At 36.4% G+C, this 21,453-nt stretch overlaps 1 protein-coding gene across 1 annotated transcript in view; it reads left to right on the top strand.

The window, feature by feature from the left end:
- Window positions 1-365: 365 nt before the first annotated feature.
- Window positions 366-21,453, top strand: part of LOC126777844 (uncharacterized) — a 35,977-nt gene continuing 14,889 nt past the window's right edge. The window contains exons 1-2 of the mRNA XM_050501071.1: window positions 366-791; window positions 19,483-19,618. Coding sequence (XP_050357028.1) covers window positions 749-791; window positions 19,483-19,618 — 179 coding nt within the window. The 5' untranslated portion in view covers window positions 366-748. The remainder of the gene's footprint in view (window positions 792-19,482; window positions 19,619-21,453) is intronic.

Here is a 21,453-nt window from a genome sequence, read left to right as displayed (position 1 = left end):
ATCAAAGTGTTGGGTATCGGTGCGTTTACCTGTTTTTTTTCCCGTCGCTTGCTAGAAAGAGACGGACGACTCAAATTATTGTATACTGAATGCATTTCGACAATGCGTTCTTACCTACCCAGGGAACGAAAGCGGCCAAGAGCGAGGGCGACGCCACTGACAATGCACGACTGTCTATCTGGTTATAATACCCGACAACATTCAGGGTCCATGGGACTGTTCCTATCGACTCCGCAACAAACAACTCTCTATTTTGGACGGCTAACTATCCGAGCGTGGCCGGTGAGGCAACCATGCGCCGCGCATTCTTGGTTCTTCACCAATCCCGACCAACTTCATGCCAGTTACGTCCCGACCGTCACAGACGACGGACCTGCGTCGCTCGTCACGTCGAAACTATCGTACAATACAACATTTAAACAATTCAAAGTGACTTTATTAACATTTTAAATTAAATTATTGACTGAGTTATATTATATATAGTGATGGGAATCGCCACCGAAGAACAGTACACTTTGTATCGCATACGAAGACCGAAAGTTTAAGTTGGGGAAAAAGTTGTGGTCCGAATGCACTCGGCTACGAAAAAAATTATGTGCTGATAACAGTGATGGTTTGATGGGATCGCAGTGCGGCCGAAATCGTGTAGTTAGTGATGTGTGCTGTGATATAAATTATAGGCGATCGCTTAAATGATTGTCCATTTTGTGTGTGATAATATTAGTTTATTAGTTACCAAAGATTCCTGATGATCTTATACATTAGTTTGTGCTTCATATTGGTAGTTTTAGGTAAGTCCTATCGTTGTTATATCACCGAGTGAATTATGATAGAATTTATCATTTAGTTGACAAATGCTTGATTTAATAGTCTCGAGTCCAGTGATAACTTTATTATTTATTACAAATTTAAATAGCATCAATCGCATAAGGAAAGTTTGTTCGTTGACAATAGTGCTTCTGTTCTTTCCAATGAATGATCAATTCATAAACTTTAATAAATTCACAACGATGTCGGAATATTAGATTGTTAAAAATTTGACAAAAAATGTCCATTTCGATCGTTATAATTATCGGATTCACAGACGCTATTAAAAACCAATATTAACGAGACACCTACAGTTATTTCTGAGACGGAAAAAAAGGTCTTTAAAAAAAAGAAAAGAATTCAATCTTTAAATTAAATCATTGAATGATTTAATTTAAAGATTGAATTCTTGAGAATCTTTGAGATAGATAAACGAAATAATATGAAACACTTACCTAAGTTTGAACCCGCATATTTTCAAACGATTGAATAAACAAACGACTGCTCGAACGAATCTAAATTTACTGACTGACCATTTATTTATTATCAATTAGAGTATCATTAAATAGATAAAAAAGACCCCACGGGTTGTGAACTGTCCACAACCAAAAATAGAATGATGAAAAAATTAGTGTACTATTTGATTTTAGTGAATTAGTTCGATTAATTCCAGAAATAATACTACGAATGCAATAAGTAATTGGCACCAAAAAATATCTGGAGTAAGTCTGGAATCGAACACGTCGCACGATATGATAAAAAAGATATCTTAAAAGAAACTGAAATCGTGCGACTTGGTCACGTATAAATAATTTCGTTTGCCACGGTTTGTCTGTCCACTTTCTAAAAAAATATCGGAACGGTTTTATAGATTATGAATTGTACTTTTGGATAGTTTTTTACCTAATTTCGTAAGTAACTTAACTACAGGAGCATCATTATATGCACTTAGAATTTCAATGATTATACGCTATACATGAAGTAATAACATCACAATTAAATATTAGATTACTGTTTTAAATAAAGATTTTTGATCCAAAAACTATCAATTTTTTAACCCTGAAACGGAGACGTTTCCTGGTAATACAAATGCAGGCATTTTAAAATAACATTAAAATAAATTAAAAATAAGATAAAACTATCGTCTTAATCGAAACTATACGTATAAAATAATTCTCGAAGTAAAAATTTCTATAGCTACCGGTTTAGATGATGTAGCTAACGAAGAATGCTAAGAGATCACAGTTTTGTATAAAACGAATTAAGCATAAAAACGCATTTATAAACCGTTAAATTTAGCAAATGACCAAATGTTTGGATCGTCAATAAATTATGGAGATAAATTTCTATCGCGTTTTGGAGTTAATTAATTTTACGTAATAAAGCAATTTATATCATCGGTGTTATATAAATTTGCATATCTTTTACGATCTATTTGAGATATTCTATCTATTTTGCTTTATTTAAATGGCGGTGCCATAATGCGTTGTTCACATCATAATTACTACCGTTTTTGGACCTGATATTTTTATCTTTATCTATATTTAATGAATGATAACTATCATTAATATTGTAGGTAATGTTATATCAAGCATTTTAGAAAAGAATATTTATATTTGAATATAATAACATTTATATAATTAAATTTAATAAATAAACTTTAGTGATAATTAATTAACATTCCTCACTCGTCAAATATTTAATAGAAGTGTTTATCTTATATAATAAGAAATATAATTGGGTTAGCTATTTTGTAATATTCGCATAATTAATTTATGTCTGTTACGAGTCAAAATCTTTGGATAAGCATTTCGGAGAGCAATTATATTTAATCCGGCTATTACAGCTTTAGCGATGGAATTAATATTATATATTTTTATAATAATATTCAAAACATTTATTTTTATGTACTACACATAACGCTGTAATTCGAATGTATTCTATGAATTTTTAAAAATAGTATTTATTTATTATGTATCAAAGTATCAACTGAATATAAATTGTAATATCATTTCAAAATAAACCCCAACAAAAATAATTTATTTACTAGTATTTTAAAGAAAATTCTTATCTAGCAAATAGTCACATCATGATTCCGAACACGACTAGCGCCATCTGTTGTCGAGTAGGTGTACGTGACTTGTATCGTGAAGTTCAACGCGTTTCTATTTTAACATTTAATATAAGAATATTTCAAAACATTTACCAGTTTTTTTATTTAGTTATTAATTACTATTATTAAGACATAATTACTATTAATAAATCCGAGATGGCCTAGTGGTTAGAACGCGTGAATCTTAACCGATGATCGTGGGTTCAAACCCGGGCAAGCACCACTGAATTTTCATGTGCTTAATTTGTGTTTATAATTCATCTCGTGCTTGACGGTGAAGGAAAACATCGTGAGGAAACCTGCATGTGTCTAATTTCATTGAAATAATGCCACATGTGTATTCTACCAACCCGCATTGGAGCAGCGTGGTGGAATAAGCTCCAAACCTTCTCCTCAAAAAGGGAGAGGAGGCCTTAGCCCAGCAGTGGGACATTAACAGGCTGTTACTGTTACTGTTATTAAGACAATTTTTTTTTTATAAAATTAGCGATTTTTTTACGTAGTTTGTAAATCTGTAAGTACATTATTTAAGCAATATTGTAATTGATATTATGATAAAATAATAATCATTCGGTTGAATTTAATTTCCCATTTATTTTGTCTCTAACTCTCCTATCAGACACCCAAAGGATTAGATGTCACTCACTCATGTGCCAGATACTTCAGCACTTTAATGTTTCCTGCGCGGCAAGCAGCCAGGGCCAATAGCAGTCAAAAAGTCATGAATATTAAAAAATATATATTATCATTTTAATAATATATAAACTCGGTGTGGTCTAAAATCGATAACGTTTTATCGACGAAAAAACTAACAATGCCTCACGTTTCTTATTACCTATTAAAACGTTACAACTTCCTTAAACATTAAGCGGTAATGTCGAGACAAACAAACATATACATATGACCAACATATGGGTGTAGCAAATCTCAACAAAATTGATTTTTTAAATTTCGAATCTTTGTGTGGTCTACTGACAATATCAGTCAATTTTATGTAATTTATTTCCTTCGCAAAACGAATTTTAGGCGTCAGATACAGAAACATAATAAAATAATCTATATTGATGTAACAGCCTGTGAATGTCCCACTGCTGGGCTAAAGGCCTCCTCTCCTCTTTTTGAGGAGAAGGTTTGGAGCTTATACCACCACGCTGCTCCAATACGGGTTGGTGGAATACACATGTGGCAGAATTTCAGTGAAATTAAACACATGCAGGTTTCCTCACGATGTTTTCCTTCACCGTAAAGCACGAGATGAATTATAATTACAAAATTAAGCACATGAAAATTCAGTGGTGCTTGCCCGGGTTTGAACCCACGATCATCGGTTAAGATTCACATGTTCTTACCACTGGGCCATCTCGGCTTTGGGTGGTAGGGCTATAAATAATCTATATTAATAAGTGAAAATTTTGTACCCTTTTTAAGCACATTGTACCCACGGAGGGTTGATTTGCCGTGTTTAAAGTTTATATGAAAATAATTACCGAAATGTAAAATTTATGTATATTTGTGTTATAAAAACACTATATTGAATATTGTTGATTTCGGACATTTCATTGGGTTTACTTTTTCGCCAACTAATAAAAATGCACATTAAATGTCATTTTTATTACAAATTAGGTTCGACCCTAATTTGTAATAAAAATTTTCTTTCATTTCTACCCTTATGGGACCTGTAATTATTATAATTGTATCGTACTGGATGTAATTAGTTATCATCAGGTGGCCAATTTGCCCCACTTCCCTCTAGTACCGTACAGTAACAGCCTGTTAATGTCCCACTGCTGGCCTCCTCGCCCTTTTGAGGAGAAGGTTTGGAGCTTATTCCACCAAGCAGCTCCAATGCGAGTTGGTAGAATACACAAGTGGCAGAATTTCAATGAAATTAAACTGATGCAAGTTTCCTCACGATGTTTTCCTTCACCATCAAGCACGAGATCAATTATAAACACAAATTAAACACATGAAAATTCGGTGGTGCTTGCCCGGGTTTGAATCCACGATCATCGGTTAAGATTCACGCGTTCTAACCACTAGGCCATCTCGGCTTTTAACTTGACTTCCCTCTAGACCAAAATGAAATATATTTTCAAAATTTAATAACATAATAGAAACGAATACCTTCTCCCATGAAGGATTAATAGAATTTGCGGAGTTCAAAACTTAGTTACTTAAGTCAACAATTGTCACTGATTGTAACTATAATAGGTATTTCCGAAATAATTGTTACGCCACCAACATTGTCATGTATTTTTGATTATCCTAAAGGCCTTCCGGCCTTTTGTACCAACTTTAATAATAATTTGGCCAACAAAAAAAAGATATTATTATATTTCTTTATGTATATATATATAAATTTAGTAGAGCTGTAGTTCACAGTCGAGATATTCCAATGAATAGAATATATGGGTCTTCGAATTCGAGGCTTCAATTTTGAGTAAGCTTTATTCTTTTGTGCGCTACACTTGACAATATTGTGTATTGGATGTTATCGTGGTTTGGATATTTCGAATAATAATTATCTGTATGACTTATAGAGTACTGATTTATTTATTTGCTTCGTTATCAACAGCGTTAAAATTAATTTATGTACAATGATGAATAATTATAAAATAAAGCCAAAATATATAATTGTTTGCGTGTCACACCCACGCAAGTGTGTCTTTGTGTGCAAGTGTATATTATTTGGTGAACGTGTGTGTAAGTATGGTTTCATCTCCGATATATGACGGTCGAACATATCTTAAAAATATGTTACCTACTTAGACGATGAGCCATTTTGAAGGTTGAGCCATTAAGGGGGTTATTTAAAAATGCCCTGGAAATTCGATTTCCATTAACAATTTATATAAGATATATGTTATCCTTGTTTTAGTGAAGTAATAAATTTTTACCCATCGGTAAACAGTACGTAATAGCCATTTAAAACAACCGACACGTGTTTAACTCGTAGTTAATCTTCTAGTTTAAAATTAACCCCTTAGGGCATCTCTTCAAATGTCACGCTTCGCGATAGAAAAGTAATATCTACACGTAGGTGATTGTTTTATGCTATAGTACGTAAAAGTTCCGCTACCGAAGATTAACTTGTAGGTGAATTGGAGTTTATTCCACCACGGTTCTCTAGTTTGTTGGTGGATACATATATGTTAAATTCAACGCGTGCAGGTTTCCTCACGATATTTTCCTTAGCCAATGACACAATATATATTAAAAGCTCGAAGTAAGTAGTGATAGGTTTACGGATTTTGAACCCGTGATCCTTGCTTAGATCCAACATGTTCTTGAGTTTTGATCCTCTGGGACATTGACTCTTGACTTTTATTTGTATTTCCCACGGTATTACATAACCTTAACACTTTTGTAAATTGAATTACAAATATATTTTTTTATTTATATACCATTATATATGAAACATTACAATTTAAATCTCTAATCGCTTTGTATAGCTTCATAAAACAGGTGAAAAGCAACCCTATATTTTACTTGAAAGTATTATTTAACAAGCACCCTTTTGCTATCGTAAAGAAGTTTATGGCGTTATCTATAAAAAGAGTATAAGAAGAGTATAAGAGTATGAGTCTACGTTCCAAACGTGTAAATGCCTTTTGATATAAAAAGATCCATTCATACATTCACCATTCAATATTTTATATCTGTCAAAAGATTGAATATTAATGACAGTTGTACACTTTTGATCGCTTATCCTATTTGGATGTTGTTAAAGTAACAGTATGTAACTGTCCCACTGCTGGGCAAGTGCCTTGTCTCAACTCCCATTGTTGGACAAGTGCCTCTTGATGAGGTCTTGGAGTTTATTCCAATGCTGATTTGTTGATATGTGTCATGCGACACGTGCAGGTTTCCTCACGATGTTTTCCTTCGTTACCGAATAAATACCTAGTTAGTTTTGAACCGGCAATCATCGGTTAAAATTCACATATTTTAGCCACTGCGATATCGGCCGTCTTGTTAATTTATGTTATTTATATATGAAAAGTCGTGGATTCATATCCGAGTAAACACTACTGAGTTTTAATGTGGCTAATTTGTATTTATTATTTCTCGTTTTGGATCTCCCATGCAAAGAGTATAACCCACCATGCTTTCCCGACAAAGATCAGTGATTTAAGATTATATAGCATTACTTATAAAAAGTACTAAATTGATGCAATTTAGTATTCGAAAATTCCCGTAATTGTATTCGTATAATTTACACTTCTACTCGGCACTTTAGAAGCACTCAATAAACACACTTATAGGAATATAAGTGTCACTTGAAACGCCAAAAGTCACAACACGCTAAGAACTCGCATCCGCGGTCCAAAAATAGCTACCCATAATTTACGTACATCCGGGGTAACATTACCCGGGGATAAGTTTTTGATATATGGACGCTGAAGAGGATGTGTTTGTGTTGGGGATAAGTGAGAATAAGTATATACAGATATATATATATATATAAAATATAATATGTATTATATAATAAAAACTTAACAATGTTCAGGCCCATAGTTTACTGAACCTAACTCTTGTATACCAATTGTCATCGATTGAGGAGTATAGGTGATGTGCTGCAGCCCCATCTAGCGGCGAGTTATAACAATGTAGATAAAACCTCTATTATAAATACATATATGTATTTATACATAATTTATTGATGCACGTCTGGAATTTTTTCCTAATCACATTATCCTTAATAATCCCATCAAGAAATTTAAATATAGAATAGAGATAATTAAAAAAACCAATTACAAAAATCGAAATAGCTGATTTTGAACTTGATTCGTATTAAATAATTCATTCTGTCTTATATTACGTTAATTATAAGTTTGTTTTCAATGATAGGAACAGCAAAAACCTGTTTAGAACAGAACAACGAAAGAAAAGAAAACAAGCGCTCAAAGAAAACAGACCAATTATTTATTCATTCATACTAGAAAGAAAATAACGACCATTTTATTTGAACAATTTCTAATAAAAACATTATTATGGAGCCAAGATTTCATAATTGTTAGGACACGTGAATGTTGACAGAAGGTTGCTGGTTCAAGCACGAAATGAGGGATCTTCAAATATCAAACTGCCTAGGGGCCTTGGATGTCCAAGCCCGGGCCTAGTAAATAGTACCATATTTAAAGTTTAATAATACGAATTCCAAGATAATATTTCATTCGAATATAACTTTCGCATCATAATCGCAAAAACAAAAATAAAGCCAGTATTAATCAATCAAATACCATGAATATTGTATGACTGTGTCGAGCGATCATATGAAATAGGTCACGGATTACGTTTCTTCGTAAGGAAATTCAGGTCGTTTTAAATATGTATGGTATTAACAATTTAATTTTGTATTACACCGGCTCGTAGATATCCCACAGGCGGGCCAAGGACGGCTTAAATGTGAGATGGTAAAATAATTATGACATTTAGAGCAGAAGACTTAGTTTTTGCCTTGCTTTGTATATGTTTGAAATAAACATCCCAGATGAAAATGAACTAGTAGATAATGTGGATTTTATTTAGTGTTTATTATTATTATTTTGCCAAGCTAGGATCTAGGCTAGGCTAATTCCAGTCTACAAATGGCACGAAGATTAAAAATGTCGTCAGAAAACCGGTATTTGTCGAAAATTTTAAACACGTGTTGCACCCGCAAGGGAACAGTGAGCACTCGAAATGGACATATTTTTTTTCATGTACGACTTACTCGTAGATATGAGACGAAATATTCTTCTTTTGATCTGTTTGTCAGAGTTGTAGTCAATAAGTAAAACTAAAAAATTGCTTTGTTTGTTTAATGGCATGCTTACAAGGCTATATAACTCCGTTGCCGTTGCAAAGTCGAGGAACCTGCGCCTGAACTCTCCGGTCGGTGTCGAATTTGTCGTTACATCGGATTATGAGAGAGAGGGAATAGAGAGTGCTCTTGTGTTTGTGATCTCCTCTATAATAGTCCTATACTCTTGACTAGTCTCCCTTTTGGGATTAACATCATCACCATTATTACAATGTCATGTCAAAAAAGTACAATTCTTGTATTATTCAATAATTACAGATATATCGTTAAACCACGATTACGACCATTGACTATATTATTACATATTATTAAACAAAGTACCCCGCCGCGTCTGTTCGCGTCTCTGTCTGTCTGTACGCGATAAACTTAAAAACTACGGAACGGATTTTAATACGATTTTCGCCAATGAACGGAGTGATTCATTATGAAAGTTTTGGTGTATAGTTCATTAATGTTTTGTGTAAATTACCTGAAATATAATGATTAAAGATAACGATACAAACATTTTATAGAGACCCTTATTCAATCCGTGAATTATAAATAAAAACTGCATAACATTATACAAAAAAAAAAAACTTGTTCACAGTAACAGCCTGTAAATGTCCCACTGCTGGGCTAAGGCATCCTCTCCCTTTTTGAGGAGAAGGCTTGGAGCTTATCCCACCACGCTGCTCCAATGCGGGTTGGTGGAAAACACATGTGGCAGAGTTTCGATGAAATTAGACACATGCAGGTTTCCTCATGATGTTTTCCTTCACCGAAAAGCACAAAATGAATTATAAACAGAAATTAAGCACATGAAAATTCAGAGGTGCTTGCCCGGGTTCGAACCCACGTTCATCGGTTAAGATTCACGCGTTCTTACCACTGTGCCATCTGGACAAAAAAAAACTTCTTCATCAATGTTTTATTAACAGCGATGTTCTGAAGACATTCGAGGTCGTCCTCAGAGGACGGTTCGTATTGACTTAGTTCTTGAAGTCACTAATAATTCAGGTCATCTACTCACTGGACCAAATAGTTCACGAATATTTTATTAGACCCTAGTCACACGTTCCGATTAAAGTGTCCCGGAAATATAAACGTTTGCGGTAAATCCTTTGATCTTTTTTTTGTTTGTTCATTTAAGATATACTGAATTAATATCTTTTAAATTATTATTCAATATTCAATGAATCATACGTTACTATGATTCTCAGCAGTGTCCCTTATACATATATTATAATATATAAATTAATTTGGTCACGTGACTACGAAAATGTATGATGCTTCATACATATACATATATATAAGAACAATTGACATATTATCAACCCGCAGCCATGTGTAGGCGGCTAGCACTATAGAAATTCACATTTTTTTTTTTTTTTTTATATCGCCGGGAGGGCAAATGACTCTACTCCACCTGATGGTAAGTGGTAGTAGAGTCCAAACGCGACGACGGCCAGTACAGACGGGAAAAACGTTCTGCACTAGCCGCCTTCGCCTTGCCGGCCCGCAAGATGCCTCTTCACGCCTCGTTTGAAGGAACCCGGGTTGTAAGAGGAGGGGAATACGTGAGCTGGTAAGGAATTCCATTTTTTGGAAGTGCGACAAAGAAAGGAGTTGCCAAATTTCTTTGTTCGCGATGGAATTGATGTCACAGTTAGGCGGTGACATCGAGAACCAGCCCGCGTGGACTTAAGAAGGAAGGGGGAAGCAGGAATTAGAGAGAATAATTCCTCAGAGCACTCGCCGTGATACAGTCGATAGAAAGCGCTCAGTGCTGCTATCTCACGACGCAATTGTAAAGGTTCAAGGGTGTTTGTGACCTTTACGTCGCCAATAATGCGTACGGCACGTCGCTGCAACCGGTCCAAGGCCTCAAGTAGGTACTTAGCGGAGCCATCCCAAAGGTGCGAGCAATATTCCACGCAAGACCGTACCTGTGTTTTGTACAGCAGGCACAGTTGTTGTGGCGTGAAAAAGCGCCGCACCTTGTTCAGAACTCCGAGTTTCCGTGAAGCTGTTTTTATAACAGCCTCGATGTAATCCCTTGGACTAAGGTCGCAGCGAACGTCAATCCCCAGCATGGCGATTTTGCTTTGCATCACCAGCGGAGTACCACAGAGGGAGGGAAGAGGGGAAAATGTTGACTTTTTCGCCGTGAGAGCGCATACCTGTGTTTTCTTGGCATTAAACTCAACAAGATTATCAGAGCCCCATTTGGCGATGAGATCTAACGTCCTATCGAGTTCAATGACAAGATTCTCCCGCCTCTCCTCAGTTTCCGCCCGCCCAGCCACTGCGCGTCCGTGGTATCCACCATGCACTGTACTATCATCTGCATAGCAATGTATGTTCCCAAGGGAGAGCATATCATTGATATGCAAAAGAAAGAGTGTGGGAGATAGCACAGATCCCTGGGGGACCCCAGCATTCACTACATAGAATTGTGAAGCGCAACCATCTACTAAAACACGAAGGCTACGCTTGTGTAGGAAGCTGGCAATCCAGGTGCATAGCTGAGCAGGCAGACCATATGCCGGTAGCTTGGAGAGAAGACTTCTGTGCCAGACCCTGTCGAAAGCCTTGGAGATATCGAGGCTGACAGCCAACGATTCTCCATGCTTGTCGATAGCTTCACCCCAGAGGTGTGTTACGTACGCTAGAAGATCACCTGTGGACCGTTTTGGTCGAAAACCGTACTGACGATCATTAATTAGACAGTGATCTTCTAGGTAATGGATCAGTTGGTTGTTTAAAATCCGTTCCATCACCTTACAAAGTACTGAGGTGATAGCTATTGGCCGATAATTTGCCGGGTCAGACCGATCCCCTTTTTTGGGAACCGCTTGCACATTAGCTCTTCTCCAAGCCTCCGGCACACTTCTCGAAGAGAGAGAAAGTTGGAACAGGCGCGTTAACACAGGAGACAGCTCCGCTGCGCACTTCTTCAGCACTATGGCTGGTATTCCATCGGGACCGCTAGCTTTCCGTACATCAAGTGATTGCAGCTCCGCACGCACATCACGTTGCCTGATTTTAATGTCAGGCATCGTATGGCCACATGCAGGTATTGTAGGTGGCAGTGCACTACAATCATCGATGACGGAATTGTCGGCAAAGAGTTTAGCCAGGAGATCAGCTTGCTCTTGCGGACTGTGAGCTAGCGATCCGTCCGGATTTCTGAGCGGTGGCAGCGAAGGTTGGCAGAAATTGTTTTGCACAGACTTGGTCAGACGCCAGAAGCTACGGGAGCCCCTAGGATGCGAAACAAGGTCATGACCAATCTGTACAATGCGCTGTGCATCCGCTCTCGTGTATGCCTTTCTACAGGACTTGGAATTTTTATTATAGTTTGCTTTCAGTGAGTCAATGTTAGATGCCCCGCTAATGCAGCCGTTGATCCACTTGCGATATGCCGCCTGCTTAGCTGATACAGCATCGGCACATTCACGAGTGAACCAACGGTTACGCGTACTCCTACTGACGAGATCTGAGCTAGGAATGTAGTATTCCATTCCCAGCATGATCTCGCCAGCAACAGCAGCGGCACTAGCTGTCGGGTCATTCCCACTGAAGCAACGTTCCTTCCAAGGGACCGACGCATAGTAATCGCGCATACCGTCCCAATCCGCCGACTTATAGTGCCAAACGCGACGTTTGCATACCGCTAGTGGTGGCAGTTTGGCCTGTGGCACTCTGGTAGAAATAAGGCTGTGATCCGAAGAGCCAAGAGGAGCCTGAACCACAACCTGATATTCCACCGGGTGAGAAGTCAGCAGAAGGTCCAGTAGAGAAGGTGCTTGCCCATCAATGTCTGGGATCCTGGTGGGCTGATCAACCAGTTGGGTCAAGTCATGTGTGAGAGCAAAAGCATGAGCAGTCCTTCCAGCATGGTCAGTTTTGAGGGATTTCAACCAGGATTCGTGGTGAGCATTAAAGTCCCCCAAAAACACCAATTCCGCGTTAGGAAATTGCTCTTGCGCAGCATCTGCCACCCGACTAAGATGGTCAAATAGTCGGCTTGTCTCCAAGTCACCATTGTGGGATCTGTAGAGGCACACGTAGACTCGGCTCTGACGAACCAGGTCCACACGTACCACCAACATGGAGAAGGAGGGGTCCTCCAAGCAGCGCAGTCGGTGACAGCAAACATCCGTCCTGACGAACAAGCATACTCCGGCTTTCGCTTTGAAGGATTCTTCAAGCGTGTAGCCGGGATAATTAAGGTAGCTGGTATCGGCAGGACGGAGTATTTGTGTCTCCGTGAGAAACAACATTGCTGGCCGTGCTGTCTCGAGATGGTGGTGGACAGCGTTGAGGTTAGTGTGGAGTCCTCGGATGTTAGAGAACTCGACCTCAAACAGCGAGGGTATGGTGGGGGTGAGCACCGCTGTACGACCGTTATTTCTTTTTTGTTGCGCCATTTGGGAGAAATTAAATGGAAAAGAGACGTGAAGCGAGCGATGTATTGCCACGATAGGGATGGGCAAAGTGTGGAGGCGTGTTTCCCCAAGTGGTTGCCAAAAGGAAAAATACACTGACCCGCCGGACGGAAGGGCCCCCGAACCCCCCCGGAAGTGGCCGCCGGGACCCCACCTACCGGTCACCAACCGGCACGACGGTCCACCCCGAGATTATGCGTGGCCTGGTGGGGCAGCCTCACGAGCTGGTTAGGCACGCTCGGGCCCCTGTACTATGCCACGGGCGGCCAGCGGAACAGCCGTTTCTTCGGGTCTCCCTGACCGGCAGGTCAATACAGTTTCCCCCGGCATTGGTTCAACAGCCGTTTCCAACCGGACCAACACCCATCGCGGCAATACTCGCTCGGGCTCTGGCTGTACGCTGGCTGACCTCGAAACGCGGCTGCAAGCCACTTCACGAGTTTTTCACCATGCGTACGGTGGTAACAAGCCAGGCGGATGTTAGCATCCTACCACCAGGACAACAACATTCATTAACATTCGGGTTCCTTTAACACAGTTGGTCATTTTTGAAGAAAGAGCCATGAAAATTGGTATTTAATAATTCTGAATTATAAAGCGAATAAACTGCGAGTATATCGCTATTATAATAAAAAAAAATAGGAAAATATTAATATTGTTTATGTGAAAAAAATTGTATTGCAGTGAAAAATGTCTCGATATTTTTTTTCGTTCCGATTTAAAATTTATATCTCGACTTTCCGATCCCGCGTTTGCAACCCTTAAATAAGGTTACAACGAATTTGCATTTGGGAATCTTGTCAAGTATATTACTTGAGAAATTTCTTTCGCCTTTTTAAATATTAAATTGGCGAATGTATGTTTAATGTTTTGAATGAATTTATAATTTGTTTACTAAATTATATATTATACGAGCCGACTTTTTATATCATAGGCAGGCACACGGGCAAATGGGCCACCTGATGTTAAGTGGTCACCTCCCATAGTCACTGGCGATGTGAGAAGTATTAATCATTCCTTACATCGCCAATGCGCCACCAACCTTGAGAACGAAGATTGTATTCCTTGTCCGGAACGCAACAATACTAAGTTTGCTGTTTGGCGGAAGAATATCTGATGAGTGGGTGGTACCTACCCAGATGGGCTAACACAAAGCCCTACCACCTAGTAAAGTAGACATGGTTAAGTGGCATGAAGAAGAGAATCTTAATCGTATATTACGGCTTTTAACCCGTGCAATTATCGCTGAGTAATCTTAACTAATATTATATAATAACACACGGGCGTTATATTGTTATATAAGAAGTTACATTTCGCAGTTATATCCGATTTAAATTTTCAATAAACGTTCGTTATTAATAATATAACACAATTTTTTTTTCAAAACGGCCTTGTAGATCTTTATTTTATAGTATAGGTTGGCGGAAGTCTATTAGCCACCTGATGGTAAGTAGTCACAAACGCCCTTAGAGATTAGCATTGTAAGAAATGTTAACCATCGCTTACATCGCCAATGCGCCACTTACATTGGGAACTAAGATGTTGTGTCCCTTGTGCCTGTAATTACACTGGCTCACTCACCCTTCAAAGCTGAACACAACAATAACAAGTACTGTTGTTTTGCGGTTAAATATCTGATGAGTGGGTGGTACCTACCCAGACAGGCTTGCATAAAGTCCCACCACCAGTTCCTGAGATTAAAGCGTTCTGACAAACTAACTCATTAACTTCATAATATTATGTAGTTGCTTGTATTACGAATCGGCCTCTTTAATCATCCCTAGTAACATCATTAATATTATACCAACGTCTGAAGTTTGCACACCAGAAAGATACTTCATAAACAGAACTCAGATTACTCAGAGAGATTACAGTCTGATTCATAATTGAAGTGTTCCGGGGAAACGGTGCGGGTTCGACGCGGTGCAATGCAAATTAATTTAAAAAGTTACAATGTAACATTTGCCTGTATTGTAAATGGGTTAAACAAATAATTACAAAAACATATTAAATATGTTGACGTCATTTTATTTAGTTTACGCAAAAAAAAATTTAATTGGCAAAGTAAGCAGATAGCCAGTTGGGGAAACTTGATGATAGAACAATCACATCCACCCAAGGACGTGCACTGTCCTCCTTATCAGCCTCCGGTCATTTTCCGTCCCACCGGAGCCTACCACTGATATACCTATAATATATATTTTAATCTTATCTTATCTTTCAACCTTTACGGCCTTAGTTATAATCGTTGCTCATCGATTAGTTAAACACTGATTTCTCCCTTTCTCTCATTATTGATTTGACATTCGAAAGAAGAAGACAGAATTGTTTTCTAATCATCCGCTAAACAACGTCTATAAGTTAAGCCGATAATGATTTATTATTAGTAAGATAATATTCAAAACCACAATAGTATGATTGATTCATCATTGCGGTGACTCAGTTGAATGCGCAAGCGCATAGGGACCGTTGAATCACCAATAGCTTTGACTGCTTTGTTTTTTTTTTAACGATAATTTGATGAACGGTAGGTTTTTTAATTAAAATAATGAGGGCTTGAAACGGTTTGATTATTATATTGTACTGTGTGGTTCAAATAAAGCAAATGTCATTTTAAGGTTGCCTTAAGTTAATAATAATATTATTTTATTTTTAAATTGTTTATTTTAACGATATGCCTTTGTATACCGAAATACCAGAAATATCATCACCGTCCCGGTGGTCAGTCGCCTTACGCATACGGCGGATTGCCTCTGGCTTCTTTTGCCTTAAGAGCAGTTCAGGGGTATAACAAAATGTCAATAACATAGTCGACCAATACCATTAAATGTTTGATTGTACGTTACCAATAACCTCAAAAAGTATTATTTAATAAAATAAGTAGTAAATACAAGAATATATTCTAAGAAGCAACTGTTAAAACCCTTAATATATATCAGTGATCGGACGCTTTCAAACGCAGTGATATTCCGACGTTTTTCTTTATTATTTACAGGAAAACCGTTTTAGCTATACGCTTCTAGACTTCAATGAAATTCAATTAAGTCGGCAATGCCTTTTAAGTTGAATGACATAATTCTATTTATTAATAAATATTTTATATTCACAGCTTTTTGAACTTTCTATTTCAATTTATTATATAATTCTCATGATGTTAAGTTATTTTTAATGATTGAACGTTTTTATCGTAATTACTGTTCTGCAATATTTATACCATTCATAATATTATTTTTGATTTGTTAGTCATGTGGCTAGCTTCGAAGTCTTTAGGCCCCGAGGTCGTGGGTTCGTGTCCCAAGTGACGTTAAAAATATTTAGTCTATCCAGAAATTCTTAACATCAGATCGATATTAGGCAGTTGTCGGTGTTGGATTGCAGTATCTCATAATCTGGTTGGTCCTGCACCTGATCTCTTCCAGATCAAGTCAGATTGTCGTAACATCGGATTATAAGAGATACATACAGCATATGTGCTTGCGCACACTTGTGCACCATAAAATTTCCTAGGCCAGTCACCGAGGTAGGCATTGCAGTCGAAAACAATCTAGGAGGATTATTACGTATTTCAATTTTACTTGTGAGATTATACATACTTCAATATATTGTATTTAATAAATAAAAAATATTAATTAAATAGATACAGGTCAAAATTATTTATGAATACAAATAATGTCCGCGTGTAATGGTGTCAACGCTAACACGATTCACTAGTCGAATCGGAATTCTCTGGGCGTTACTTCTCCGAACTGTTGATTTACGTTAATTATGACTGGAAATTAACAGAACACGCTTTTCTTTAATGACTTGCGGTTTCTGTCCTACTTTTTTACACCGAGAAATTCGAAATTGGAATTAATGTTTCTTCAGCTCACCTACTTAATATAAATATTTTTTTATTTATCTAACAAAGTATCCTTGGATATTACAATGAAGCTCTTGTATTATGCTAATAAAAATAGCTAAATATATTTAAACATTTGACTTCTAAACAATGCTGTGTCTTCTTCTTTCGAATGTCAAATCAATAATGACAGAAAGAGAGAAACCAGTGTTTAACAGCCTCTAAGCAACATTTATAAGTGAGGCCGTAGATTAAGAACTTCTTCTTCACTCCTGTGAAATACCAAGAAGTTATTTTAAAGATATGAAATTTTAAAAAAACTAATATTCGATGTAAATAATTTTGCCGTTAGTATTTCACTTTATTAAAAAGAAATTTATGTTAAGTTAAAGAAAATATGACGTAATATACAATCACATTTCATACGACACACATGAAAAATACATAAAAATAACATGAGAAAGTATAAAAGAAATTCAATTCGCTTCTACTAAATTATTTTATGAGGAAAACACAGTAACTTGTTCTCTGACGCTTCTAAAATTATTGTGAAATTTTGCCGCATGATTGGCGGAGCGTGATAGCTATAGAAAGTACTCTTCTTTAAAAAGCTTTTGTCCAGCAATGGGTAGTTTTATAAGCCAAGATGGCCCAGTGGTAAGAGCGTGTGAATCTTAACCGATGATCGTGGCTTCAAAGCCGGGCACCACTTAAATTTCATGTGCTTGATTTGTGATAATAATTTATCTCGTGTTTGACGGTGAAGGAAAACATCGTGAGGAAACCTGCATGTGTTTAATTTCACTGAAATTCTGCCACATGTGTTTTCCACCAACTCGCATTGGAGCAGCGTCGTAGAATGTTCCAAAACTTCTCCTCTAAAAAGGAGAGGAGGCCTTAGCCCAGACGTAGGACATTTACAGGCTGTTACTGTTACTGAAGTTTTACATCAAAAAATAAATATATATATATAGTATCTCTTTCCACCAACCCGCATTGGAGCAGCGTGGTGGAATAAGCTCCAAACCTTCTCCTCAAAAAGAGGTGCGGAGGCCTTTAGCCGAGCAGTGGCATTCACAGGCTGTTACGGTATCTCTTAAGGAATGCTCTATAATCTATTACCGCCCAAAAACTATAATTAAAATAACGGCAAATAACTTTTATAAATAACTAATTCTGTAACGTTAATAACGTGATATTGAGATCACCCATCGAAATGTAATTAAGGTAGAAAAAAAAGTAAATTATTCAGAGTGAAACAATGATTTTGCGTTACAAACAATTACAGTCCTAATTGTGTTTAGATAAGAGCTGAAATCGCATGATATTCAACACGCTAACGCTACACAAAGATTAGGATGCTGTCGCATTAAGCAAGCGGAAATTAAATTATGTTTGTGAACAAAAACTACGTTAGAAAATTAGTTACGGTGTTATTGGGCGTTGTATTAATTCTTATGATAGAAATTCTTAATATTGAAACGTAAACTAGAATAAAAACTAAACACATTTAAAAGTCAGTACAGCTTAAGGATGGATTATTTGTTTCTTTCTTTCATTTCACGCGGTCATTATTTTTAAAAGCTTTAGCTTTGTTAAATTTTTATTTGCATATAATGTAATCAGTGTACATAATTATAAATAATATATAACGTTATGTATTTCATTGTTTATGTAAAATTATTAACACATATTGCTCTACAAAACCTATAATATCTTCATATTATAAATGATAATGTAACTCTGTATGTCACGCTTTTACGGCTAAACCCCTGAACCGATTTTAATGAAATTTAGTACAAAGAAAACTTGAATCACAAGGAAGAACACAGGCTAGTTTTTTTCCTCTAAATTAAATCTTCGCATTATATATTATACTTTTAAGCACGGCCCTTATTCAGAATAAAACTACAAGTAGGTCGTCGAACAAAGCGAATGCTTACTAGCTCCGTAACGTAACACTATTTGACCTTAAGTTTTAACAATGGTTCTTTTATCTTTCAACCGAACCCCGAATTTGATAACCCGTGAGAAACGTAAATATAATATGATATGTTCCGTATATATTTGCGCGCTGTGTACTGTTTTTGTTTATGAAATAGTTCTAGGAATTGAACCAGGCTTGATACTTTGTTGTTTTTTTGTTTGCTTGTACACGTTGATGTCAAGTTTGTTTTGAGAATATGAAAACGGTATCAAGAGCTGATATGGTCCAATGCCTATAACGTGGTATTTACCCAAAGGTTGCAGGTTCAAATCCACCCAGCAGTGCTGAGTTTTCGTGTGTTTTATATCTACTATAGAGTGAGCGAGCTAAAACGTAGAAGTCCTTAAGAGCAGATGAGGTTTAAGATAAACAGGAACTAAATTTATATAAAAAACCAAACAATTGACAAACAAGTCTGGTCTATACATCGATAGTAATCGTTTCCTTTTGTACATTCCTACATATTATCTTATACTAAGCTTTTTCTTTTTGTTACAGCGGACCCTTTGCCCGGCAAGCACGTACCACTTGAGAGCTATGAGAGCGAGCTGGAGCGAGAACACGCGCTGCCGACGTCCGTCCCCAACGCTGACATACTCAAGACTAACAGCAATCCAACCTATCACAAGCCGAGGTAAGCTCGGTGTTCCAATTTTAAACGCAGACGCAACGTTGTTTCTTTTTGAAGGAAATAATTTGAATTTTCCGGCCAGTATTATTTATCGTTGTGACTCATAGTTAGCCGTACTAGTATATATTTAAAATAATAAATTAGACTTAATACTTGATGGTAGGGCCTAGTGCAAGCGTGCCTAGCTTTGACACATTGGACATTGGCGATGTAACAAATATTATCCGTCAATTAACCATACTTATTGCTGTTTGGCGGTAGATTATAAGATGATTGGGTGGCACTACCCAGGCGGGTTTGCACATAACCCTACCGCAAAGTAACTTCCAAGTATTGCTTCCCAAAGAACAGTTCCCGTAATAGCTTGTAATGTAATTTTGTTAAAAAATTAAATCATTACCGTAAATTCTAGTCAGAGATGTCTAAAGGTTAAATATCGTTCACGAGGCGTAAAAGTTTGATCCCTTCCGAGTAGTTTAATCCGTTTCCGTCCACTCGGCTTCTGGATTTAACTTTGACGCAATTCGTTTAAAGCGGTGACATTTCGTGAATAGCTTAAAAACCTAACGCAGATGTATCATATCATTTTTATTTTTTATATATTTTTATAATATAACTTTATGGACTGTCAATATTTCTGTTTGAATAAAGCGATATAAAAAGTTAATTAAATCTAAAACTAGATATATAATAAGTATAAAAAGGAATACTTTATTTTATTATAATAATATTTATTTTATCTAGTATGCTCAAATAGTTAGTTATTATTATAGGTATAACCAGCTGCTCAGCATTTCACCCGTGTTAAATTTTTTATTGAAATTGGACTGCTATATTGTACGAGCCCTTTCAAACAAACTACTAAACAAATACTTCAAATTTATATAATCATATATATACAGTTTACATATTAAATGCTATATATATCATTTAATCAATAAAAAAAAACAATAAAACCATTCACTCGAAATATATCGATGGATACGCGATTAATATTAAGAAAACATAACATAACATAACATAACATGGATACGCGATTAATACTAAGAAAGCGTAAAGGGAATAAACCGAGACTCGTTTCGACGATTGGCAACGATAACTGTTAATTGTTTTATCGGATTAAATCATTTGAAAGTGAAACTGAAATCGAGTTATACAGCAATTCGATTTATTTGCCATAAAGTTAGCGGAATTAAAGTCGTTCAAATGAATTGGTTTTAATTTAAAAAAATGTATGACGTCATTATCGTGTAATTGAACTTCGATTGATAATAAACGTTACTGTATATAAGTGTTTATTTTATCGTTAACTTTATAGACTTTTGTTTCAAATAAACAAACATAAATATAAGATATTAGCCAGAATCACAAAACATAGAAAATGGACATTATAATGATCTTTGATTGAATTCTAAGAAATTTATAAATGTGATATTTATGTTTAAATATGGATAATCATTTTAATTGGATTATTTCTCGCAAAAAATAAATTTGATTTAAGATCCGCATACCTGTATGAGATTAATAATAACATAACATGCGATGACGTCACTAACCTACCATTCTAAAACCGTATTATTAGGATATTTCTACATAAGTACTTAACTTGAATATAAGAATACCACCACAATAAAAAAAGTCGAAAAGAGAACTTTTTTTCTCAAAACAATAGCCTACTATTCCGAACGCACATGCAGACACATTCCACAATAAAAAAAAAACGTCGAAAAGGGAAAACACCTTTTTTATCTAAACAATAGGCCACTATAATAATTGTTAATCGTTATATATATGGTTATTGTTTTAACGACTCCATTCGATAGTGAAACTGCAATCGA

This window comes from Nymphalis io, chromosome 24, assembly GCF_905147045.1.
Source record: "Nymphalis io chromosome 24, ilAglIoxx1.1, whole genome shotgun sequence".
NCBI classification, from domain to species: domain Eukaryota; kingdom Metazoa; phylum Arthropoda; class Insecta; order Lepidoptera; family Nymphalidae; genus Nymphalis; species Nymphalis io.
The sequence above is the reverse complement of the archived record's forward strand: the minus strand, read 5'-3'. Positions and strand labels throughout refer to the sequence as shown.